General features: G+C 38.5%; 1 protein-coding gene across 14 annotated transcripts in view; it reads left to right on the top strand.

Annotated features, from left to right (window-relative positions):
- The window catches only part of TENM2 (teneurin transmembrane protein 2), a 634310-nt gene that overhangs the window by 551381 nt on the left and 59760 nt on the right, over positions 1-23169 (top strand). For 11 of the 14 annotated variants that reach the window (XM_032702527.1, XM_032702526.1, XM_032702524.1 and 8 more), the window contains 2 exons: positions 3097-3297; positions 4930-5142. In XM_032702527.1, the coding sequence (XP_032558418.1) occupies positions 3097-3297; positions 4930-5142 (414 nt within the window). The remainder of the gene's footprint in view (positions 1-3096; positions 3298-4929; positions 5143-23169) is intronic. The other 3 variants (XM_032702528.1, XM_032702525.1, XM_032702522.1) reach the window with 1 other exon arrangement.

The raw sequence follows: 23169 nt of genomic DNA, 5'->3' as shown, positions 1-23169 counted from the left end.
TGGTGTCTCTCCAATTAATTACCTAGTTTTATTTCAAGTTTTTGCATGAATTAAAAATTTACCCTTTTAATAGCAGAATGATACTAATAATATATGTGTAGTTAAATATAATATGCGAAATCTCCTCTATTGATTTGAACTTCCAAAAAGAATGGCAAATGTTGATTCATTTGCCATTTTCCAACTAGGATATTGAATTAGAACAAGTGGGTCAGCGTTTTTGTCTTCCCAATAGCTTTTTATTTCTGATATTCGTCATGGTCATACTGTTCAAACAATTTACCTGAAATGAAAGTGGCACCAAAATCAATATTTGCGATGCACAATTTTTGCAGCATAAACACTGTTGTTCTATTAACAAATTTGCACACAAGATGAAGTGGAGTATCTACCAGGCTTCATTCAGTCTGGTTTCGGGGGGGGAGGCAAGTGAAATCACCAAATTAGGTTAAGTTAAGGGTGGTTTTCTTGTCGCTCTCCTGGTCGAGTCATTTTTCAATGACATTTAACTTCGTGAGTGCAATTCATGGCTCTTTGGGGACTTCGTGGTACATATTGTTTGGAAAACTCCTTGACCTCCTTTTTTATCCTTAAGGATATAAATTGCTTTCAGTACCTTTTTTGTCAAATCTACAGAGGGCCCAGTACTAAATGAGCTCTAATGATCTGAGCTGCCAAGGGGCCCTGAGTTGGAAGTCGTAACGTACCTGCGCGTTCTCCTTTGTTGAAACACCAAAGACAGTCCGTTTATAAATCCTTCTTAAATACCATTGTAAACCCTCCTCCAGCTCAGGGCCAGCACCTCTGCAGCATAAGTCAGTGCAGTTCTATTGCAGGTAATCACATTATGTTAATTTTAACAGCAGAGGATCTGGCCCGAGATGATAACTCTTAAGAGCGGGTATTAAAATAGAACAAGATTGGAGCTCAAAGTAAAAACTCTCCTCAGTTTTAGCTTTGAAAGCTGCTACTTACCCATATGATAGAACAAAACAGCTGTAAAGTACATTTGTCTAGAACAAAGGATAAAGGTGTTTAGTGGGTTATCCTGTAAAACAAGGCTGAGGGGCACTGATAGGCTTGTTCTGTGGAAGTAAGTCTCAGCTGCATGAGCACCGTAATTCAGGACAGAGCAAAGACTGTTAATTTCTGCAGCAGAAGGTGGTGTTTTTCACATGCTCTCCATTCCTTTCATTAGTGCTTTCATTTGAGATGATACATTCTTGACAAGGAGAGTACATTATGAGTTATCATTATCTCCTAAAAGTAGCTGCCCTGCCACATATGGTGTTATACACAATCACCCTTCTAAATTTTCCATTAAAACATCACAATCTAAAAAAAAATGTAATAGTCTAAATGTAGGGGTGGCAGTAGCCTTCATCCTAAAAGTAGATTGATCTAAGTTTTTATGTTCTTCTTTATTCAATCAAATTGTTTTGTCACAGCTCTGAGTCTATTGGGTTCAACAGAAATAGTATGAAAGATGTATTCTAAATTTTGGACAGGTTATAATTTTGTTAAACACCAAGAAGGACTAACAGTACAGGACAAGCATTCTGCATAATTTTAGAACAGTTTATTAATTTACCATCTTTTATCAGAGCTGAACCACAAAACAATCTTGGTTTATGAAATTGCATTTGAATATTTTCTTGTCTCAGTAGCTAAGCTGTAAACCTTAAAAAACCCCAAAACTATAGCCAGTGTCATCATTAAAATGAAAATCTTGTAAGAAATTTTACAGTAATTTATTCCTGTACTACTGTAATCTGAATTAAAATCAAAACTATTCTGATAACTCATGTTATTGCATCTCTGTGCCTGCCTCAATCCTCTGTTTGTATCTAATCTATATACTTACTTTAAATGTTCTGCAACTACATAAAATAATTTGACAAGGCTCTGTGTTTATAGAAAAGCTGCGATTTGAAAGATCAAGTATTGTTCCCATCAGGTGGAGTGAAAATGTCTCTGCCTTAATTTAGAAGGATCAATTTGGAAAAGATGAGAGATAAATCACTTTCATTATAAACTCAGATCTTCCTGGAACAGTGAGAGAGAATGCCAATCATTCTTGGCCCTGTTGTTGTGAGCTAATATATACCAGTCATGAGATGAATTCAGGTTATTTAAGGCACGAATTTGACCTTGGCCCTCAATTCCACAGCCAAAGGCAGTTGGTGAAGCCTCTGTGTTGGTGTTTGCAGTACAGCACAGTGTGTTTATACAAATTCATGATATAAGATAAAAATTTGGAAATTCATAAAGTTTATTGATAAAGTTTATTTGAAAGGCAGCTCATAACATTCCTTTATTTGTCAGGATTGAAATAGCAACTGAAATTTCATTGCATCATTTTCTGTCATAACTCTTTTCACCATCTTACTCTGTTGTTTCTGGATTGAGAAAATATGAAATCCGTGTTTGTATCTGCTTTTTATTTCTTTTAGAGGAATAAGCTGCTGGTTAGAATATGGTTTGAAGTAACTAGGGCTCTCAGTTTCAAGCTCAGCTATTAATGAACCATGGATCAAACATTGAGAAGTACCTGAATGATTAGAAGCCTAAATGAAGCTGAAAGCCACTGGTATTTTGACTTCTAAGTACTTGAAGTGGCTGTCATAATTGTTCTCACAATGCTGTAGCATTTTAATAGTAACAATAGCAGTACTGAAGATACTCTAAAGGAAAAAATTGTTTAAAACTGCGATTTATTAACTTACTCTTTAATAAGAACAGTACATGAGTCATTGGAACTTCAGTGTATTTCAGAAGAATGTCTCCAGGCTAATATGTGAAACCCTTTTTATATATATTTAAATGCTATTTTTAAGTCTTTTTACTTCCCCACCACAGCATTGCTGCAGTAAACTGTCATTGTTCAGTCAAAGTCTTGTTTATTTGTTTTATTTAACGTAAAATATAAATTACTTCACTTCCCCCTTCTCACTCCAGGTTGTTAATAAGAACTACCTCAATCTCCTTTGTTTGTCACAGTGATGCAAACTTCTCCGAGCACTTGCCTGCACGTTTTCCAAACATCCCATTGTGTGAACTGACCGTTTCCCCCGTTGTTTTTGCTTTCTTCTGCAGTGGATTGCTTGGATCCCACGTGCTCCAACCACGGAGTGTGTGTGAATGGGGAATGTCTCTGCAGCCCGGGATGGGGAGGAGTGAATTGTGAGCTGCCCAGAGCCCAGTGCCCAGACCAGTGCAGTGGGCACGGCACCTACCTGGCAGACACAGGGCTCTGCAGCTGTGATCCCAACTGGATGGGTCCCGACTGCTCCGTTGGTAAGAAAAATATTGTCTTGCAACATGTGGCAGTACTGCTCCCGTTTTGTTAAAACATTGATATCTGCTGCAGGTTTGAAATGCAAATAATTTAGAAACACGTCTTTGGAACGTGTTTGATCTTGTTTAGTTCTGTTGGGGAGAAGTGTGTATGCATCTCAGATAATTTTTTTCGTGAAATTCTTTATTTGGGACTGAGGTGGATGCAGGATAGGAGTTTGTGTTTCATTCTAGCACTGAGACTCATTTGGAATGAAAAGGTTGCATGAGTGCCTCACATCTGTAAATGAAAATAAAAACATCCATAATTTATAAGTGGGTATAACATTTGAAGAACGCAGAACACTCCACTTAGGTCTATTTTGGGAGTTTACTGCACATCAAAATGCTACTCATTTATGAAAAACACCACAAACCAGAAAGATATCTTTTCAAATAAAGTGTATTTTCCCCTTTTCAGTTGTATGTAGAATATATTTTTTAAAAATAAGCTTTTTATAATATTGTTTTTATAATACTAAGTTTTATATATATTTATATTTTATTATGCAAGTTCATATAATATTAAGGTTTTATAATATATAAAAAAAAAGTTAAGACTTAAAAGCAGGTACAAAAGTGTTAACTGAAACTTTCATCCTCACCAGAGCTACAGTTGTAAAACATGATTATTCTAACAGGAGCAAAAGAGGACAATACAGATTTGACAAGACAGCAAATGTTCTATTTGTGAGGGGGGAAAAATACTGGGAATTTTACATTTATATTGTAAGTTGAACCTTGAGATGGAGCTGTAGGCCAAAAGCAAGTCTCTCAAAATAATATTTGCATTTTTCACACTTATTCAGTTATTTTCTAAGATTAATCACTTAGAACACCCCACCAGTGACGTTAATATGAAGATGTGTGTTTTCTGCTTCATGGATTAGCAGACAGAAAAATTTGTGAATGAGAGTTTTACTCTACATTTCTTTGGTGATATGTGAGGCAAAAGACCCCTCTGCTTTTCTACAACTTCAGCTGACAGAGAACAGTAGAATTTTGGGAGTGAAACACCATATAACTGACCATGTAGTAGGAATCCAAGATCTCTCCTTTGAAAGTGTCTTTTACCCATGGCTCCCAGAGTCTAAGTGACCCTGAACTCCCACCATTCTCTGCTGAATGAGTGATTTTCAGTGTCATTAGCAAAATCTATGTCTATCACTGAAATGTATCCCCTGAAGTCCAGGTGTGAGTAAAGCAGAGCTACCTGCTCCCGTTCTGGCTGCTGGCAGCGTTGGAGACTTGTTTTTATCTGAAACTTGTTTTTATCTGCGTAGAGGACGCAGTTCTAGCTCGGTCCGTCCAGCAGATTTTTTTTAAACAGCTTCTAAATACGATTTAGTTTTAAAGCAAAAGTTAAATCCCAGTTTTCCTCAGAGTATGAACAGGCCAGCTTTTGACAGCACTTAGTTTGCAGCCACAGCACGTCCGTTCTGCTCCCCTTCCCCGCACGACTCGGCCGCTGCTCCCGCCCCGCCGCCGCCGAAGTACCCGCTGCAATTCCAGTCGGTGTTGGTTTTGTTCCGTGGGTGTTTTTTTTTTATTTCCCCTGCAAATCAGTTTGCTATTCCTTCTTTTCTCTCCTAGAAGTGTGTTCTGTGGACTGTGGCACCCATGGGGTGTGCATGGGCGGAGCGTGTCGCTGCGAAGAAGGGTGGACGGGAGCGGCCTGTGACCAGCGCGTGTGTCACCCCCGCTGCACGGAGCACGGAACTTGTAAAGATGGGAAGTGTGAATGCAGAGAGGGCTGGAATGGGGAGCACTGCACCATTGGTAGGCAAACGACAGGCACCGAAACAGGCACATATTGCTTTCTTTTCATAAATCGTAGAAACATAGTTACTGTCGTGTGTTGTAATGGGCTGTTCCCTTAAGGACCCTAGTGCTTAGCTCAGAGTGTGTTGGGTGAAATGCAGGTGAGCTCTTGGAATCATTTAAAATCAGTAACAAAATGATTTGTAGAGATAAAAAACCCAAAACAAACAAATTCCACAGCAAGTGGACGTTAGTAAGTGATGATGTAACAAATGGTTCATCTCGGTATCATCCAAGCCCAGATTTTCAAACTTAAATAAATATTCCTTTGTGTGAATGGCACCTCTTTTGATTTCCTGGTCTGATGCATCAGTGCTCTCCTGCTGTTATACATCACACCTGAAACACATCCCCACCATCCCCACCCAGAGCAGGGGTCCAAGTGGTGGAGGATTGAGTGTTCCTGGTGGCACAGAAATAGCTGCCTGGGTTTCTGCTGTGCTGTGACAGTGGGAATGGTGTTTGCACACAGACAGTACCAGGGTGGGAGGGCCCTGTGGGCACTGCAGCATCCTGCTGTCCCCTTCCCTAATATCCTGCTGCTCAGGGCAGCACTGGCATCGTGCTGAGGGCCATGACCAACATGGTTCCATCTCAGCTGTGATGTCTCAACCTGGGAAGATCAAAAGGGGTTACACTTACACAAGGCAGTGATGTTCTACCCTCTCAACCACCGTGCTAGAAAATTTATTCTGCACAGGAATTAATTGCTCCTAAATGAAGTTCTTTATTTTGTCTCTCCAAGCAGTCCAGCAGTCTATTTGGATTATTTTGAAAAGTTACACAGAACAAAGGGGAAAATTGTTATTTTCTCTATGCCAAAATCAAAAATGGGAAATTCTCAGTGATTACATCCTCTCTGAAAAGTCTGAGCAAATTTCTCTGGAACAAGAGTATCCAGCTGCTGAGTCAATGTGAGGTTCAGGCAAGGGTGCTTTTCTCCAGAAAATTTTTGGAGGACTGTGAGGTATACCTTAAAAGAAACCTACTGAGTCCTAATCCAAAGTCATGCTGGTTTTATTATCTTAAGGTGGTAAATTTAACAAAGAAAAGAGTAGGTCAATTGAGATTTTAATAGCAATCAGGGACCTTAATGGGACAGTCTTATTACAGGTGAATTGTTATTTCTTTACTTAAAAGTGTGGTGAGATTCTTGCATCCCTCAAGCTGTTTTTCTTTTTCATTCCCCTCTGATTTCTCCCTGGATATACGAATCATTTCTGATAAACACATGAGTTGGAAACTAAAAGTATACTCTTATTGGAGAAAAAAAAATAACAATTGATACATCTTTTCGGGGCATATCCTTTGATGTTGTGGTGCTGCATGCTTTGCTACACTATGCTAATATGATTTAAATCAAAGCTTTTATGACTGAACACTTTGTGACCAGCACAGATGCAGAGTGTTCTTTCATAATTGCTTTCAGACTTCCATTATATCAACACACCTCTGCTAGATTAATCCAGGCATTTTGTTTTCATATTAAGTGCTTCTCAGTTCTTTACAAAATGCCTAATATATCTTTTTTTCATTAAATTCTGTAATAGTTGCTTATTTTAAAAGTTCATGCTTTGTGCAAAATTTGTTTTGCTTTATAATCTCTTAGTAATATGCCTATGTTTAGAAGTAATTAATGTATGTAAAGTCTTCATTACTGTGCAGACAAAAAGATGCCTTTTACCAGGATCTCCAAAGTATGCTGAAAATTGCAAGCTGAACTGATGAACTCTGAAGTGAGATTTTTAAGTCTAATTTTCAGAGCTTTGAACTAAATATCTTCCCTATTACTGATACATGTAATCAATTCTTTCCAGAGGAAGGGTGATACTTCCAAAGTGATTAAAATATGCATAAGCTTCTTTTGTTTGGTATGTGTTAGAAAGATATCCTCGAAGCTTAATGTGGTTCTGCCTGTGGCAAGGATGAGACTGGTGCAAAGAATTTAGGTATGTCCTCCTAGTTGTGGTGTATCAGATTAGTGCAGTCCTAAGTTGTCTGTTGTTGGCAGACAGGTATATATTCTTGTGATAAGCCTGTATGAGTAAGAATTTTCATATGATCGTGTCCTGAGGCCATTTACAAAAGCACAGAGCAGGACTGGGATTCAGTTCAGAGGGTCAGCTCAGCATGACCCCACTGGTTTGTGTTACGTGGGACTGACACACAGGGAGAGTTCAGAGGATGAGGATGGTAAAGCTAATTTTTGTCAGTATTGGTATGAAAAATGCCAGAAGTTACCACTGGAAAATTTGTCCTTAGAGTGAGTTGATACCTTGGTACAAGGATGAGTTGCTCAAGACGTTTTAAATGTTACTGTGAAGAAGTAAGTGCACTTAAATTTTACAGAAACTCACTTTCATTTCAAGCTCTGTCTTATGGTTTCACTTTCAACTGAAAGTTTGACACACCATTTAATGTCAGGATTACTCACTGAGGAGGGTTCCCCTAAAAAGATAATATTCAGGAATGCGTTTTTGATGTGTTAAAACCTTGATTTTTTTAAAATTATTTTGTTTCATTTTGTTAATCCAAAGCCATGATTTAGTCCTTTTTGGAAGGTACCTGGCAAACTGCACGGTCTGTTTGTCCCGAGGCAAAGCCAGGCCAGACCAGAGTAAGGCAGCAGAGGAGCTGAGGGTGAATGTCTCCCATCCTCATACACAGTTTATATTTTGAATACCCTTGTTAGTTCTTCAGGAGCACTGCATGGCCAGGCTTACCCCACAGGACATTTCAGAGTTTCTCCATATGGACTTCAAGCACAAAAATGTGAATGCTGTAGGAGAGGTTATTTCCTCTGAATTTCCACTTTTTGCTTCACCTAGTCTGAAATGAAGTCAGCAGAAAAACTTGCTGTGATTCCAGTGACTTTAGGCCAGGCCCACTTAGAACAAATAGATTTGACTTGTGAGAAAGAAAAGCAGGTTTCTACATACAACCAAAAAAGCATTTGTTTGGGTTTCTTTGCCAGTTTCATGTGCTATATTTACATGGCAGTGGAAAAGAAATCATCATAGCAACCTGCAGGTGTCCAAGTTCACTCAGGATATGTTATTCTATTTAATATCAAATTAGGCTTTAACAGATACTTGACAGAATGCACACTCTTTGGCATTTCAGTGTTGAGTATCTAAGCTCAAAAAATTTTACCAGAAGTGCAGTTTTTCTCTGCATTACCTGGTTTTAAGCAAAGCACTCTGAAAAGCCTCCCAGCACAGCAGGGTTAGCTCAGTGTTAACAAACTGTTTGTGCAAAGCAGCTTTTTCCTGTGTGCAGTACTATTACATGTAAGAATGAACACAAATAAAAATGAATGTATGTTCCAAGTAACACAGATTTTGGTAAATCTACATCCAAATAATATAAAATTGAAAGGAGGGGTGTCTGGTCTTGCTTAGATGCCTGTATGTAGCCGAGCAGAACTGCAGTTCACTTTGCTACTTCAGGCAAGGAAAAAAAAATTGCTTACTGGAGTGGTGATAAAGAAAATTAATCTTTTCCCAGTGCAAAAATAGACCTGTCAGGATATGTTTATTAAGTGATTACTATTCATTGATTGCAATTATGGAGGAAGTTATAACTAAATAATAGAGGGTAATCTAGATGAGGAAAAAAATATTGGAAAACTAATAACAAAGTGAAAGACTAAGGTATAGAAGTTGTTAATCTCAAACCAATTGCATGACAGAAATTTAAGATGGAGGATTTAGCTTTTCCTTGAATCATCTGAGTGTTGTTAAAGTGTGCTGTTACAAAACAGATCTGTTGCTTTCACTGAAAATAATATTTGGATGCTTAAAGCTGTTGTTTTTAAACGGTTGCAGAGGGTGTTCTGTGTATAAACTGTCAAGATAGTATTCCAAGGACAGGGTGATATATATATATGGAGATCTTATGAAACAGTCAGAAATACCATTTAAAAAGTGTAATTCCATCTGTAATTCATATCCCTGCAGCATGAAATGTGACCCTTATTAAGTTATTGGTAAAAATCTCACTGTGATACCAGTGAAATCAGGATTTAATCCTCAACATTTACAAGTAAAATTTAAAAGTCTGAAAATGTATCATTTAAGGTGAGCTCTCACCAGAAGGTGATATAAGAGGTTTTCTTTGTGGCTGTCTGTTGTATTCCCAAGCTTTGCTCTTGTCTGCTCACGTCCTACATAAGATGTAGGTTAAGCATTCCCTTTCAGACAGAAAGTGGGGAAAGATTGTACTGAAGGCTGTTTGATAATAAGAATTGTCTACAGCAGGTTTTGATCCAGGCAGTTCTTATGTTTTCTGTTCCTTTTTTTTATTTTTCACTGCAAATGAGCTTTGCTGCCTGGTACAGGTGTCGGAGCTGAACCTCCACCTGCCTCCCTGCTAGACCCACCACAGGCAGGGGATGTGCATCTCTGCAGACCCTGCTGAGGTTCATTCAGGTTGGAAAAGACTTCTAAGATCCTTGAGTCCAACCATAAATCCTGGCCTTGGTACTGCTCTAGGAAATCTGACTCCAGAGCTGGGGATCTGCCCCCAGTGAGTCCTTGGCCCCTGGACTAAAAGCATCAACATTGTAGGACATGTTCCTCCATAAATAAGGGCTTTGGGAATCTCTCTTAGCCCTCTATCTTATCTTTTGTGTTTTCAGGACCTTGAGTAAAGAGGAAAGATTGGAAAGAACCAGGATTCTGTCACCTACGTGATGGGAAATAACCTAAAATTTTCAGAAACAATAAAAATGTTCAAGCAGAAGAAAGGATTCTGTGTCCAGGATTAAGAATTTTAAGTTCCAGTACAGGATATTTGTGTTAGATGTTGGGAAAAACCATGTAACAGTAGATGAAAAATTGAAGTAGGCTGTCCAAGCAAGTTGTGGACTCCTCTTCAATACAGCTTTTAACAAGTATTTAGACAAACATCTGTCAGGAACAGCAGAGAGGTAATTCATCCTGCCATGGGGCAGTGAGCTCACTAGAAAGTCAGTGAGCTGTATGAATTCCCTTCCAGTCTTGTTTTAAATGAGCTTAAAAGGAAGCATTCCTTCTAAGGAATTTATTTTATAATGGCCTATGTTAGGATTTGTACTTTCATTACCTTTAAGAATCTAAGGCCACATTTAGAAGTAGAATTGATCATTTACCCAGCTAAGAAGGCTAATCTGTGTGTTCTGTATTTGCAGAACAATGGGTTTGTCAATGTGGATATTGAGCCACTCTGAAAGATCCAAACAAATTTACACCCAGCAGGTAAATACTTTCAGTGCTCTCCCTTTAAAGCACGAAGACTCACCCAGGTGAACACTCGGTGAATATTATTCCACCTCTGGTTTTACTAAAAAATAAAGTGTAGTAAAAATTTTCCCCTTCCAAGTGTTTTGGGATGACTGTGCCCTTTCCAGCTTTCAGTCATGTTTATATTTTCTGTCAACCAGAAGGAAAACTACAAGTAAGGTGTAAAGATTTAGTTATTTACCTTATCATGAAGTCAATAATCGATAGGGGCATTAATAATGCAGCATTGTGTTATCTTTGGATATAGCAAGATATTTTTGTCCCATGATAATGCTCTTTGTGTCAAAGACTTTTTTTTCTTCTACTACTGATTTCTCTTGTTGTAATTACCACGGTAATGATTCAAAGATGAGGCAATTTTCAGGAGAGATGGAAAGTGTGTGGGAGGAGGCAGTGGAAAGCCATCGTATCTGACAAAGAGCAATTTAGAAGGAGCTAGATATATTAGACTTCTCCAATGCACTTCTAACTTAAAATTAATCTGTAACAGTTTATAACCTATCAAGGCATAAAAAAAAATCTCCAGCGAGGATGACAGGAATTTAGATTGCATGCTCCGTGGAGGGAGGAACACATTTTTTCATTTTATTTGAAAAATGTGTAGAATATTTGGGTCGTGACCACTTTTCATTACTGTTGGTACAGAAATATGTTGGTAATATATATGATGACACGACCAGAAATGTTAGAGACGTTGGCTGTTGCTGTACCTGCAGATTCCGGTTCGTCACCTGGGTGATACAATTATCCCACTCTTTTTACAGCTGGTAGCAGGTTCCTGGGTAAGCACACCTGTGATACAGCCTTTTAGGTGCCAGGCTTTCATTGGAGTGTTGTAGGGCTGTTCCCCCCTGTGTCTGTTCAGCAAAACAGAGGAGCAGCAGGTACCTCACGAGGCAAACTCGGAGATTCTCAACCATTTCTGTCGTTCTCTGCACATCACTCACATTTTCATTTCCATTGTGCGAGCGTGGAGAGACTCAGAAGGTAGAAGTTTCCCTAAAAAAGTGGTATTTTGGTCACGTATGTTATATCATTTTATAACCCAAACCAAGGAAATGTACCAGTCAGTCAGACAAATGGTCATTTAGTCCAGCATCTCTGTGCTTCAGTAAAGGTGCAAGGTCCTGCTAAATAAATTTCTTCCTGGAAAGTGATGCTTCTTACCTGTCCCAGCTACATTTGCTGTCAAGGTGCTTTGTTTTGTGAATGTGTCATCTTTTATTTCACCTCCAAAACTCCTGAATAAAATATCTTGGCCCTGAAGTCCCCAGATTGCACTGTGTAGGTAGCACTTGCTTGGGATTTTGGTTTCTGGTTTGTGACTTTGCAAATTCCTGCTGAAATATACTTGGCTACTTTGTGGATCAGGGATGAGTGAACTTTCTGAGCAGTTTCCGTAGCACTGAGGAATCCAGAAGTAGGAGATGCATCCACTTACTTTATCATAAGCTGCTTATGTGTATTTGTAAGGAAATATATTCTATCTAGAGATTTGTATATAGTGAGAGTGGTTTGACTTTCAGGGAGTTTAGAAACAGAAATCCTTTTCAATTGCAGAATTTACACGGGGCAGCTGGGGATCTTTTTTGGCTGAAAGGCAAGCTTATTCATGAGGAAGAGCTTTCCTGTTTGCATTCTTTGCTGAGGGCTTCCTGTAAATGATTGAAATATGTCAGAGTGCAGTGTCAGAACACTTGAGTAGCTCTTTTCTCTCTCTTATTATAAGATATTTGCAGAACATGACCTTATTTCTTCCCTTCCTAACCCAAAAAATTTAATGAGTGTGTTTTCAGCAAAACTTCCTGCATTATGTCTAGTACTTCAAAGATGCACCCAGCAGATACTGGTGAATAGCTTCCCAAACTAAACCACATTTCTTTTTTTCTCCTTTTGGAGGGGCTTCTACATGAGTTATATTGATTTCCTGGCCAATTCTTGAACTCTTAAAAGACCACAAAAAGAGGGGAAGGGCAATCAATCAAGGAGCTGATCTAACTTTTGAAAGGGCAGAGCTGATTTTCCTGTTCACAGGAGTATTCCCAGCGTCAGACAATCTTCTCTTCTCCCGCAGATAATATTTTCTGTGTTATTTTGCACCCTGTGGTGTCAAACCGAGTTTCAGCGAGTGAATTACGTGGTGTTGCTGGATACAAAACAACAAAGGCATGGGAATGCTTGTGAGAGGTCAGTGACATGGATTGTATAGAGGTAGAAAGGTAGTACCAGATCCTGAGAGATATATATGTATATACATACATGTAATATTTATACTTCCTAAGAAAGAAATACAAAGGAGAACAATACCTGCCCATCCTTTTGAGGCCTGCTGTTTGTGTTCTTGTTAGAGATGCCTTTCCCTTGATCACTTGCATTCTTGCCTATACATTCTCAAGGTATAATCTTTGCATCTTCAGCATCAGTTTCACATAATCTTTCGTGCTTGAAGATGCAAATAAAGCCAAATGTGTTTTGCCTGACTGCTGCAATCTCTGTGGAATAACAATTCAGGTGCAAAGCTTTACCTTTTCAGCTTCTTGCCAATTTAGCATCAAATTAGTGGTAGGATGCATGAGGAGTTAGAGACTTGTCTTCCTAAGATATTTGATGCTTTTGAAATTCTCTACTCAATATTTTCTTAGTTTAATGTTGTATTAAAATTATTAATGTCAGAAATAAAAAGGAAAAAATGGTCTCTGTAGCACCTCTGAAGTGTCAGTTCAGGATTTTGCTGTGTGATCTATTTAGGGCTTCAGGGAAAAACGAAACTATTGAAAGGCTTCTCTTTAAACTGTCAGCTCTCTCTTGGGCAGTAACTGCTCGCTGAGGATGAATACACGCTGATGTTGAATATTGATACGTCCTTCTTTCACTAAAAGCCCTTACTTAGACAGTTTTTTAAAAGATCTTAAGGAATGAATATGGGGACTTGTTCAGAGCACGAGTTATGAGGTATCATGAGCCATTCTTATTGAAGAAAGTTTTTAAAAAATTTATGTTATCCAGCTCTTTCCTCTCGTTCTTTCTTTCTTTCCATCCCTATTCTGAGCTGCTTATGAAATGCTCATTAGGATAACATTGCTTCTGGAGATTATTCCTGTAGGTAGCCTCAGCCTATTTCAGTTCAGATATAGTTTTTCTATACATAGAAAAAGAAGCAAAGCTTGCTGTCCAACAGAAGTCATTATATAATGTAGTATGTCTAATTTGCCCAAACATACTTTGAGTTACTGAAATGTAAGAGCTAAATACAAACTTGATTGTTCTTAAAGGCATTTGGGCCTGATGTTGTGGTCCATGTGCTGTGGTTCACCTCTGTATGTTGGAAGTGCAAATAATTAGAGTAATATTGAGGTCACTGTTGCCTGATTTATAGCTGCCAAGAAATTGTAACTAACTGTAGATTTGTACGATTTCCAGCACATACTACTGTGGTGTTTCCAGTGATATAATACTGATTGACACATAACTCTCCATCTCAGCCTGTCAGTTGTCTTCAAAACACATCCATGCTGGGATAGATGGAGACAAAGCAATACTGGTGTCTCATTAATCTACCAGCAGCTCACAGTCATACTGAAAGCCACAGGGAAAAGCAGGACACGAGAAATTAAGGTTACTGTGTTTGTTGTCATTCCCTCTTCATTCAGTAACAGGATTAGAGCAGAGAGGATTCATGGCCCAGCTGTTCCCCGAAGATTTTCAAATCTGAGAGCTGACCCTTAGCACTGCGTGCTACCCACTTAATTTAAATATTTCGCTCCAAACAAGTACCTCTCTTAAACAGTTAAGCAGTTTTCATGGAAAAGTAGCAACTTTGCTTCCACAGAGACTTCAGTGTGACACGGATCAGAACATTATCCCTAATGAAAATTTAGGCAGAGGAGACATGGCTGTCTGCTTATCCATGCAAAGCTTTCCTGCCTCTCGTTCTCCTGCACTTAAAAGATATTTTCCCTCCTGCCTTACTGTAATGTGCCAGTTCTATGGCCCATGACTGATGTCTAACAGCTGGGATGTGTTGCCTTTTCTTGTGCTGTCTCACTGGTTATTGGGAGCCGTGCAGCGAGTCCCAGATGTTCAAGTGTAAAACAGTCTCTGGGTTCTCTCAAACATGGTTTGTGTGACAGCACCCAAGTCCTACCCACCTCATTTCTAATTTCTCCACTGCAGAATGCCTTTTAAAAGGCTGTGGGTTTCCTCCAATCTGCAACTAGGGAGCTCTAATTTTGACAAACAACCCACCAGCGTCAGGGTTTATGTTTTTTTCCTAATCCCACTGTATTTTTAGTTCCTATTCAAAGTTTTTAACAGTCCACTGTGGAGCAGGTTGATCAACTTGGCATTGACAGACTGTGGCCTGCTTTTGAAATGCTGTCAAATAAGATATCAACAAAATAGCTGCAAGGAAAGGTTTAGGTATTTCTTCTTTAACTGTTTTGCCATGACCAAACTACACGAGCTCATAGTTAATCATTCATATAATTGAAAAGCATATACACTTCTACCATTTCTGTGTATTTTTTCAGGAATCCATGTAAAGATGAATCTCTTCTGTATTCATTCTGCTTAAGTATAAAATTTCAGATGAGATTTTTTTAGGTAGATGTTGGAAGGTTAAAGTTATTCAAGAGTGTGAAAAATAAGATTCATAGTGCATCTAGACCACATATGTTTTAATTTGCCCTCAAATAGTTTTTCAGAGCACTGAACAACTGAGCTGAAGAACCACAGTGCATCAAGATGCAGTCCCTGCTCTGAAGAGAATTAGTAGGGATAATAGCTTTGGTAGCTAAGAAATAAATATAATGGTGTAATTGTGATTAAAAACATTCTTTTTAATTAAAAACTAAATCGGTTTGTAGTGAAAAATATTACTGGTTTGCTAGGTTGTGATTTGAGGCTACAAGCAATACTAAGAGGACAATTATCCAAAGCACAAATTAGCAAAGAAAAAAATATCAGTTTAGCAATAGCATTTTTTGCCTAGAAGAGCGTGGTGATATATTGATCTACTGCTTCAAATACTGTGATTTTCCAATTGTTAGGAATCAAAAGGAATTGCTGAGTTTCTTGTGGAATGGGTTCCTCAAGAGTAGAACTGAAGCTGTTTTTGTAAATTCAGCAGGCACAAACACAAACCCCTAAATGTCCCAGAAGATGCTGATTCTCCTGAAACCAGAGACACATTAGTTCAGATGAGAGAACTGACTTTTTGTTTTAAGCACTGGGAATACCAGAGAGTAGAACTCTGTCCCTAATATAGCATGTAAGCATCCACTTTTCAACACAGTTTAAATATAAACTGATCTGACTTCTTTGCTTTCCATTTAATAAAGCAAGGCAAAATGTGTATATGCTGGGTTACAGATCACTTCTCTCTGAAATTAATAGAGGAATTAGCATTATAGCATGCAGTCTTACAATGGAAGACAGTGTGCTCAGAATTAAGCAGTTATAGGAAAAAGAAGATGGGTGTTCCTCTTCCCTTTTTTACTGCAGAATCTCTTGCATTTGAACCAGAAAAGTATTGCTGAAAGCAGGAAGCCATGGATCATTATTTCCTGCTGAAAAGTGAAGGTGCGATATGACTTTGTTAAAATGTTTGCAGATTCTGATTAATTCTGATCCTTTTTTTTTTTAAGGGTAATTTGATAGCAGTACACAAAAAGCAGTGGCAATGTGCCTTTTTTTGTTAAAAAAAAAAATTGAAAGGGTGTTTTGGACTTAAATCACTGAATAGGAATTTTTTAGGGTTCTGAAAGAAAGGTTAACATTGCTTCCATGCAGCATTGCTAATAGATAGTTATATTGGGGTTGGGGGGAGCATAGTGACACAGATTTTTAGGTGTAGTTCATCTTTTTTTAGCTTCTTTGGAAACTAGGGGTAAAATTGCTTTTTTGTTACTACCTCCCTTGGATCGTTATTAATTGATTCTTTATCATGGAACCAGTCCATAAATATCTTCCTTGTGCCCTTTGAATGTTTGAACCTTGGGGTCTTTTTCTAAAATAAGTCAGAAATATTGATTTAGAAGGGAGAAAGTCTTCCATGTTTAGAGAACAGGTTATCAGAGTCAAGGTCACTGCTTGTGAAGGCTGAACGGGCAACAGTCGCTTGATGGAAATATTGAGTGTTACACTACAGACAGTGTAAAACCTGTGCAAATGGGTCTGCACTCCTTGTTCCTGCAGCATTCCTTGTTCCTGCAGCATTCCTTGTTCCTGCAGCATTCCTCACAGAGATGGTTGTGGACCAGAAACCTAAACTACCGTGTTGTTCTTGCGCACGTCGCAAAAAAGGTTGAAGGGGAAATGAGAAATATATAGACATTTGTAAGCATTACCCTTCCTTAATTCAGATCCAGAGGGACCTGTAGATGTTATCAGTTTTATGATTCTTCATTGGAATCTTTTGTTAGATGTTCTATAAGAATTTTGATTGCTTATATGCTCAGTAAAAAAAAGTGAATTAAAATCAGTCAGGCCCACCCTTAATTTCAAACAGTAGTACATGCACTTTATCAAGAGTTAATTAGATATGAAATATCACTCAGATAGCAAACTTTTTGGGTACACTGAAGTGTTTCCTGAAATTGTTAATATTTTCATACCACATGAAAATTTTTTTTAAATAAAATTGACTGCTTATTAAAACCTAATTATTTTCCCATTCCTTTTAATCTTTCAATCTTCCATATGCAAAGAATTTTCTAAGTAAATTCTGTCATCTCAGACCAGTAATTGTACTTCTAGTTACCATCAAAGTTCTTAAATCCTCATTACTTAATTTAAAAGCGTTACTGCATGGAAAGTTTAAAGTATGAGATGCTTTGTGTAGGGAAATATTTATTCAGCAGAACTGGAGTAATTTACCATATATGCCTTCCATTAAAGGCTGCATCTGTTTATTCAACTTTTGTAGTTAGTTTCTCCTACTCTACTAAGGATTTTTGTCAGCATTTCTGAGATAAAACATTGTAGTTGGAAAACTTTCTATCAAATCATATATAATGTGCCTGATTTCTTAAGGTGAGTGTTCCCATTGGTATTAAATGGGAGATTTCATGAAGTTATTTGCAGAATATGCCCCCAGATCTTAATTATTTATTTTCTTTTCTGTATTTTATTGCTTGAGATAAAGATGTTGTAAAATGTGAGGAGAGATGTCACTCAAAAGTGAACTAATGACAGTGAAGTGAAAAGGAAAATGTCTATTCTCTTCAGTGTTGCTTCTGGTTTTTCATCCTGTGACAAAAGATTACAGGTTTACTAAAGATGAACTTTCACAGGGCTGCTGCTACCAATCCCTTACTTGAATTAGGTGCCTTCAGTCCAACTTAGGGAATAATTACAATTAATAAGTTGTTTCATTCAGAGTGAGAAGAAAGTGGAGAACTCACTTAGAAGTCTTGCACTGACAGATTTGTATCTTGAGGAGAAAGGCTTTGTCATTAATCTGCAGGAGAGTTTTTCCACTTAAAAAGGATTTTTACAAAAACTTCCTGACTGCTTGCAGCAGTAAATTGGATATGCACTGTGCCTGATTAAGCACATTGCCACGTATGTATTTACTCTGAAACCTTGAGCCGTTCCAGAATTCACTTTACTTGATTACAATCCATGGAGATCTTAAACTCAATAGAGTCAAACTGCATCAAACCTCAGGAGAGGGACCTTCAGGTGATATTTTGGTGTTACAAGGTGTTCTCTTCATAGGTTTTCATGGCATGGAGCATTCTGGAAATCCTCTGCAGCTCGAGCCAGGGCAGAACTTGTCTTTCTGCTCCAAACTATTGCTGTGGAGTGGGAAAAAGCTGCTTGGTTTCACAGCTTTGAAGAAATGGTTATTAGCTAAAGAAAAACCTAATTATTATGAGTTTCTAACATGTTCCTTGAAATGTGCTAACAGTTCAGCTATGTATAAGCAATGAACAATGACAATATAACCCATTGAAATTGTGGGAATCAGAGTGTGGATTCTTTTCTGTTATCTTTTTATTTGAGCACTGCGGGTCAGTAATGCCGGCCTTCAGAGATCTCATGTTCTGGTACCTACCCCGGGAACTTTTCTAAATGATAATCAGGATAGAAGACAGAAAAGAAAGATTTCTTTGACATCTCTTTGATGTTTAGATTTACTGTGAGCTGCTACTCAAGCTGTATTTTCAGCATTGCAAAGAACTAATTGCACAGAACTGTAGCATGTTGTCCTTTACCTGTCCCTTGTACAGACCTTAGAATTTTTTTTATTATTATTTTTATTATTTCTGTTATTGGAAATTCCTTTTAACTGGTGATGAGGCAGTCTCCAGATATCTTGGCTGCATCTCCAACTCACTTATCTTGTGTTTCTCTTCCTGAGTGAAGTGCTCCTGACAAACACTCCCAGTACACAGAGTAACAACCTGCCTGTCCCGGTATGGCTTAAAAACTGTCAAATATAGATGCAAGGCAATCAAGTTAAAAGTCTTGTTGGTTCTTCTGATGGCTTCAACAGAGAAATGGAAAATAAATACTCTGCCTAGCAGCAGAAAGACTTAAGTATTCGTTCCAGAGAATTAAGGGCACCTCTAGTGGAGGCGAGGGGAGGAGCAGAGCCATCAGTTGCCTGATAGTAAACATGTTTAATGTAAAGCAAGCAGAGCCTAAAGACTCGTTTCTCTTCCAAATTTCTTCCAAGTGCAGATTAAACACTCTTGCCTTTCTTGGGGGTGGAATGGAGAAGATGATCTCCCTAGCAGATCAAAATCACTTTCCCAGATTTATTTCGTATTTAAATATCAAAGCAACTGGCTATATATGAAGGATTATGAGGTTTCTTCCTTCACCACGTAGGCAGGTTTTAAAAAATGGAACAAAAAGAGAACTAACTTATGCTTCGTCTGTGTGTGCAGGATTTAAACCAGTTTATTTATGAAAACAACATTTTTATTTCTGTAGCTTTTATTAGCTATTTGTGCAGTTGGTAGATATAAAAATTGGAATATGGCATGATATTCATGAGGCTTATGTATATTGACAAGGAATGCAGAATGGTGCCTTGCACTTTAGAATTAAAGGCATGTTTATGGTTTACGTACTGAAATATTCATCTTCTATCCTACATCTGCCAAACAACTCAGCATACACAAATACATAACTCAGAATGCATTGCTTATCTATTTTAATTTGTTTTCCATATATTGCCTCTGTGGCAGAATACTGCTCCCAGGTCGTGGGCATTATTTCATACTTCACGCTTCTACATATTTAAGCTCCAGAAATTCTAGCCTTAACAAACATGTGAGATATATTTATTTTACTATTCAAATATCCATTATTTCTGGTCACTTCTAATAATGTTTTACTGTCATGAATATTTAGGATTACTGCAGGCCAGAAGGAGTATGAGAAGCATTTAGTGTGTGTTACTATTTTTCATTCCAAACTATCCCACAATGCTTCTTAAAAAACTTTCTGGTTTTTTGTTTGGGATTTTCCTTTGGGACAGCTGGAATGTTTGAACTCTGAAGTCTGAAACCATACAGTGTGCAGCCATGGAATCGATGTGATTAATACTTTAAGAAGATCAGCTGCAAAATATAATGCACATGTCTATATAGTCCTGAAGGGATTCCAAAGTCCTGTACCAAATTTAAGGGACAGAACATACTAATCTGCTACACAGTAATAGAGGAAACTGTCTACTTATGTTAAGGCTCATATTTATTCTGCTGTTAGAGATAACCTGCGCTCTTACACGGGATCTGCATTTGCATACCTGAAAGTTAATTGCTAAATTATAAATTCTATGCAGGCATTAATATCTAATGAATAGCAAGTAATTATATTTTAATAATACCTGAGAAAACTGGGATTCCCTGCCTTGAGAATTATGAATTATAAGGCTCTAAAACCAAAGGGATCATAGATAATTCAGTTTGGATGGGATGTCAGGAGGTCATCTGGTCCAGCCTCTTCCTCAAAGCAGGGTTGTTATGAGGTCAGACATCAGATTTGGACCCATACTTTTTTGGCAGATTCCCTACAATCCTCCTTATTGCCCACTGGACAGGCTGTTACCACTCAGTGCCCTTCCTATGCATCTTCTTTAGCATACTGAGCAACATAAGTAGTGTGTAATATCTGCTTTTTCTCACTGCAGTTCCCTACTTGTGTGTGCACATCCCATTCCCTCACATCCCTGAATTCAAATCAAATTAGAAATACTGGTGTAAACCACTATTAAGTAGCACTGACATAAGGCAAACAGTTCTGTTTGGTCCCTGTAAATGCTGACTAAGCTTACTGGGCATTTTGATTGACTTAAACTCCTCTGTTTTGTAAAGCTTTTGGTATGTTAAAGTAGTTATGGTCAGAGGAATGCAATTTGTATTTGGAGCTAAAGTGGATAATAAGTGATTTTTATTTTTCTATATATGTGGAAGTTGTCATTTAAGGAGTAAAGAAATTCATTCCTCCTGTATGCCATAAGTGGAGGGTTTGTGAAGTTAAAAAGAAGTATTTTGGAGCTAATAACTGAACTGAGAATGTCTTCCCCCAAAAAACCCTAAATTGCATTAGGTTTGGAATATTAGTTTAGTTTTAGCAGGACTTTATAAAAATGTTTGGAAATGGAAAATTTGATGCTAGTGATATTTGGCTAGGATGGATATATCCAAGTGCTGCTTCTTTCTTTGGGGAATGATCAGGCTCATGCCAGCCTGATGAAAAGAGGAGTCCATTTCCAAGTGATTCACTGCCTTCAGGCAGGAGAAGCCCTAGTGAAGCCCTAGTTATCCATGATCCTTCCAGCAGGCAGGAAGGGCTGTAAAGCCACCAGCAGCAGTTTATGATCCAGGGGTTTTCCCCATGCTTGGTAGTCAGCTAACACATAGAAACCAGAGAAAACCTGTGTTTTCTGAAGAACAACCGCTTACATTAATTTTAAGTATGATATGAAGTGTCCAGCTACAGCCAATCTGACATGAGGTTGTACATTAGCTGACTGAAATCCGTGTAATTCTGTTGAATTTGACTGAATTTTGCCAGTGTGGACCCTGTTTGCAGGATAGTTTTCTGTCTACCTCAGTCCTAAAGGATTACACTGGTGTGCTTATACTCAAAGTATTTGTACATTCAGCTTAGCAGGAAATGGCTGATTTAACCTGGCTTGGTGTTCACCTCCCCTGCATCTGCCCTGAAACTTGCTTGCAACAAATAGCATTGCTTAAAAACATTCCCTGAGCAGTAAATCTGGTGATGCTGCCTTCCTTTTAGAATTTGAAGCAGAAGAAATGCTGGGTGGCATCTGTGTCCTGAGAAAAGCTGGGCAGTGACAGTGGAGCCTCCTCTGCTGACCCATCGGGGCATTCAGAGACAAAAAGCTGAGGTGCAATTATGGTGTGAATCCTAATTTTTATGAAAGAATGACTGAAACCGCTTGCCATAACACTGTGATTAATGTAGGGATTTTAGTTACTACACCGTAGTTAGGTTATATATTCTTTTAAATACAAAGTCAATGTTGTGCTTGTTGCCCTTCAATTGACTGAATTTACACATCCTGTCAGATAGGTCATTTCATCATTCCACTGCCACAAAACTATTTATATAGACATTATTTTATCCAACTTGAGAAGGCTTCTTTCTCAGAAAAGATATTACATATTACAAAGGATGATACCAGTGCTTGTGTGCAATATCAGAAACATTAATACAGTAAAAGATTATGGTTGTGGTAGTGGTTTTATGAATGTAATTTCACCTGGAATTATATTCTAAATGGATTTTGTTACAGTAAGATTAATTTGAAAGACTCGGCTATCTTAAATACAAATTTTACTGCATCTTTTATATGTCTTTTTATTGGGTATATGAATAGGAGTTGAATGTGAGTCTTGTTTGAGAAGAATACACTGTGTAACTGAAATGTGCTGCTGGGGTCAGATTTTAGCTCTTGCTCAGAATTTCAGCAAATAATCTCCTTGGCCTGTAGAAGGAATTATGTAGCTCTGCTGCAGCAGTGTCTTTACCTATGTTCCCTGTAACTACTGTGCCTATACTGGTGCACAACCCAAACTGTTGTCACCTGGCCACGATGAAGCCAAGGTGCAGAGCCTTGATTTGTGTGCAGGATGGGATGTGTCCTCATGTTCACGTTGGCAATATCAGGGTGCAGGCAGGACACTGCCTGGCAGGACAACCCTGGCCCTGCCCACACTCTGTGGGTGATGTGGGGGCTGTGTGGTGTTTGGATATTGTGGGCATCCCACATTTGCAGGACTGGATCTGGCCTCTGGCTGCCACAGAGCACTTGGCATTGCAGAGGCTTCTCAGCCTTGTGACTGAACTTCCCATAACACAGCCTCCCTTCCTTCTTGGAACTGTCTTTTATATACACAGGTAGTCCAGATTCGGGGCTCAGCTGGAATTTTGTGTGTAGACTCAACCTTCTGAGCAGACATGGATTTTTTGATCATTGATCTGTTTGCTTTCTTCAAATCTCAGGACAGTGCAACACAAACTGTCCCCTTCTTTTCCCTGCCCAGCTGTTGGCAGCTTGGAGAGGGTGGGTCACACCAAAAGCAGGTGACAGAAAAAACTCTGTTGGTTGTGCACAAGAGAGAGACCTCGAGGGTGTCTCCCCCTCAAGAAAGTCTCAGGAGCCCATCTGCTTGAGTCGCTTAAAATGAAGTTGGATAAAATGGAATGTTCTGCTGGGAGCAATCCCGTGTTAACAAGACAT

This window comes from Chiroxiphia lanceolata, chromosome 15, assembly GCF_009829145.1.
Source record: "Chiroxiphia lanceolata isolate bChiLan1 chromosome 15, bChiLan1.pri, whole genome shotgun sequence".
NCBI lineage: Eukaryota > Metazoa > Chordata > Aves > Passeriformes > Pipridae > Chiroxiphia > Chiroxiphia lanceolata.
Note: the sequence above shows the minus strand (reverse complement) of the source record. Positions and strands in the feature narration are given on the sequence as shown.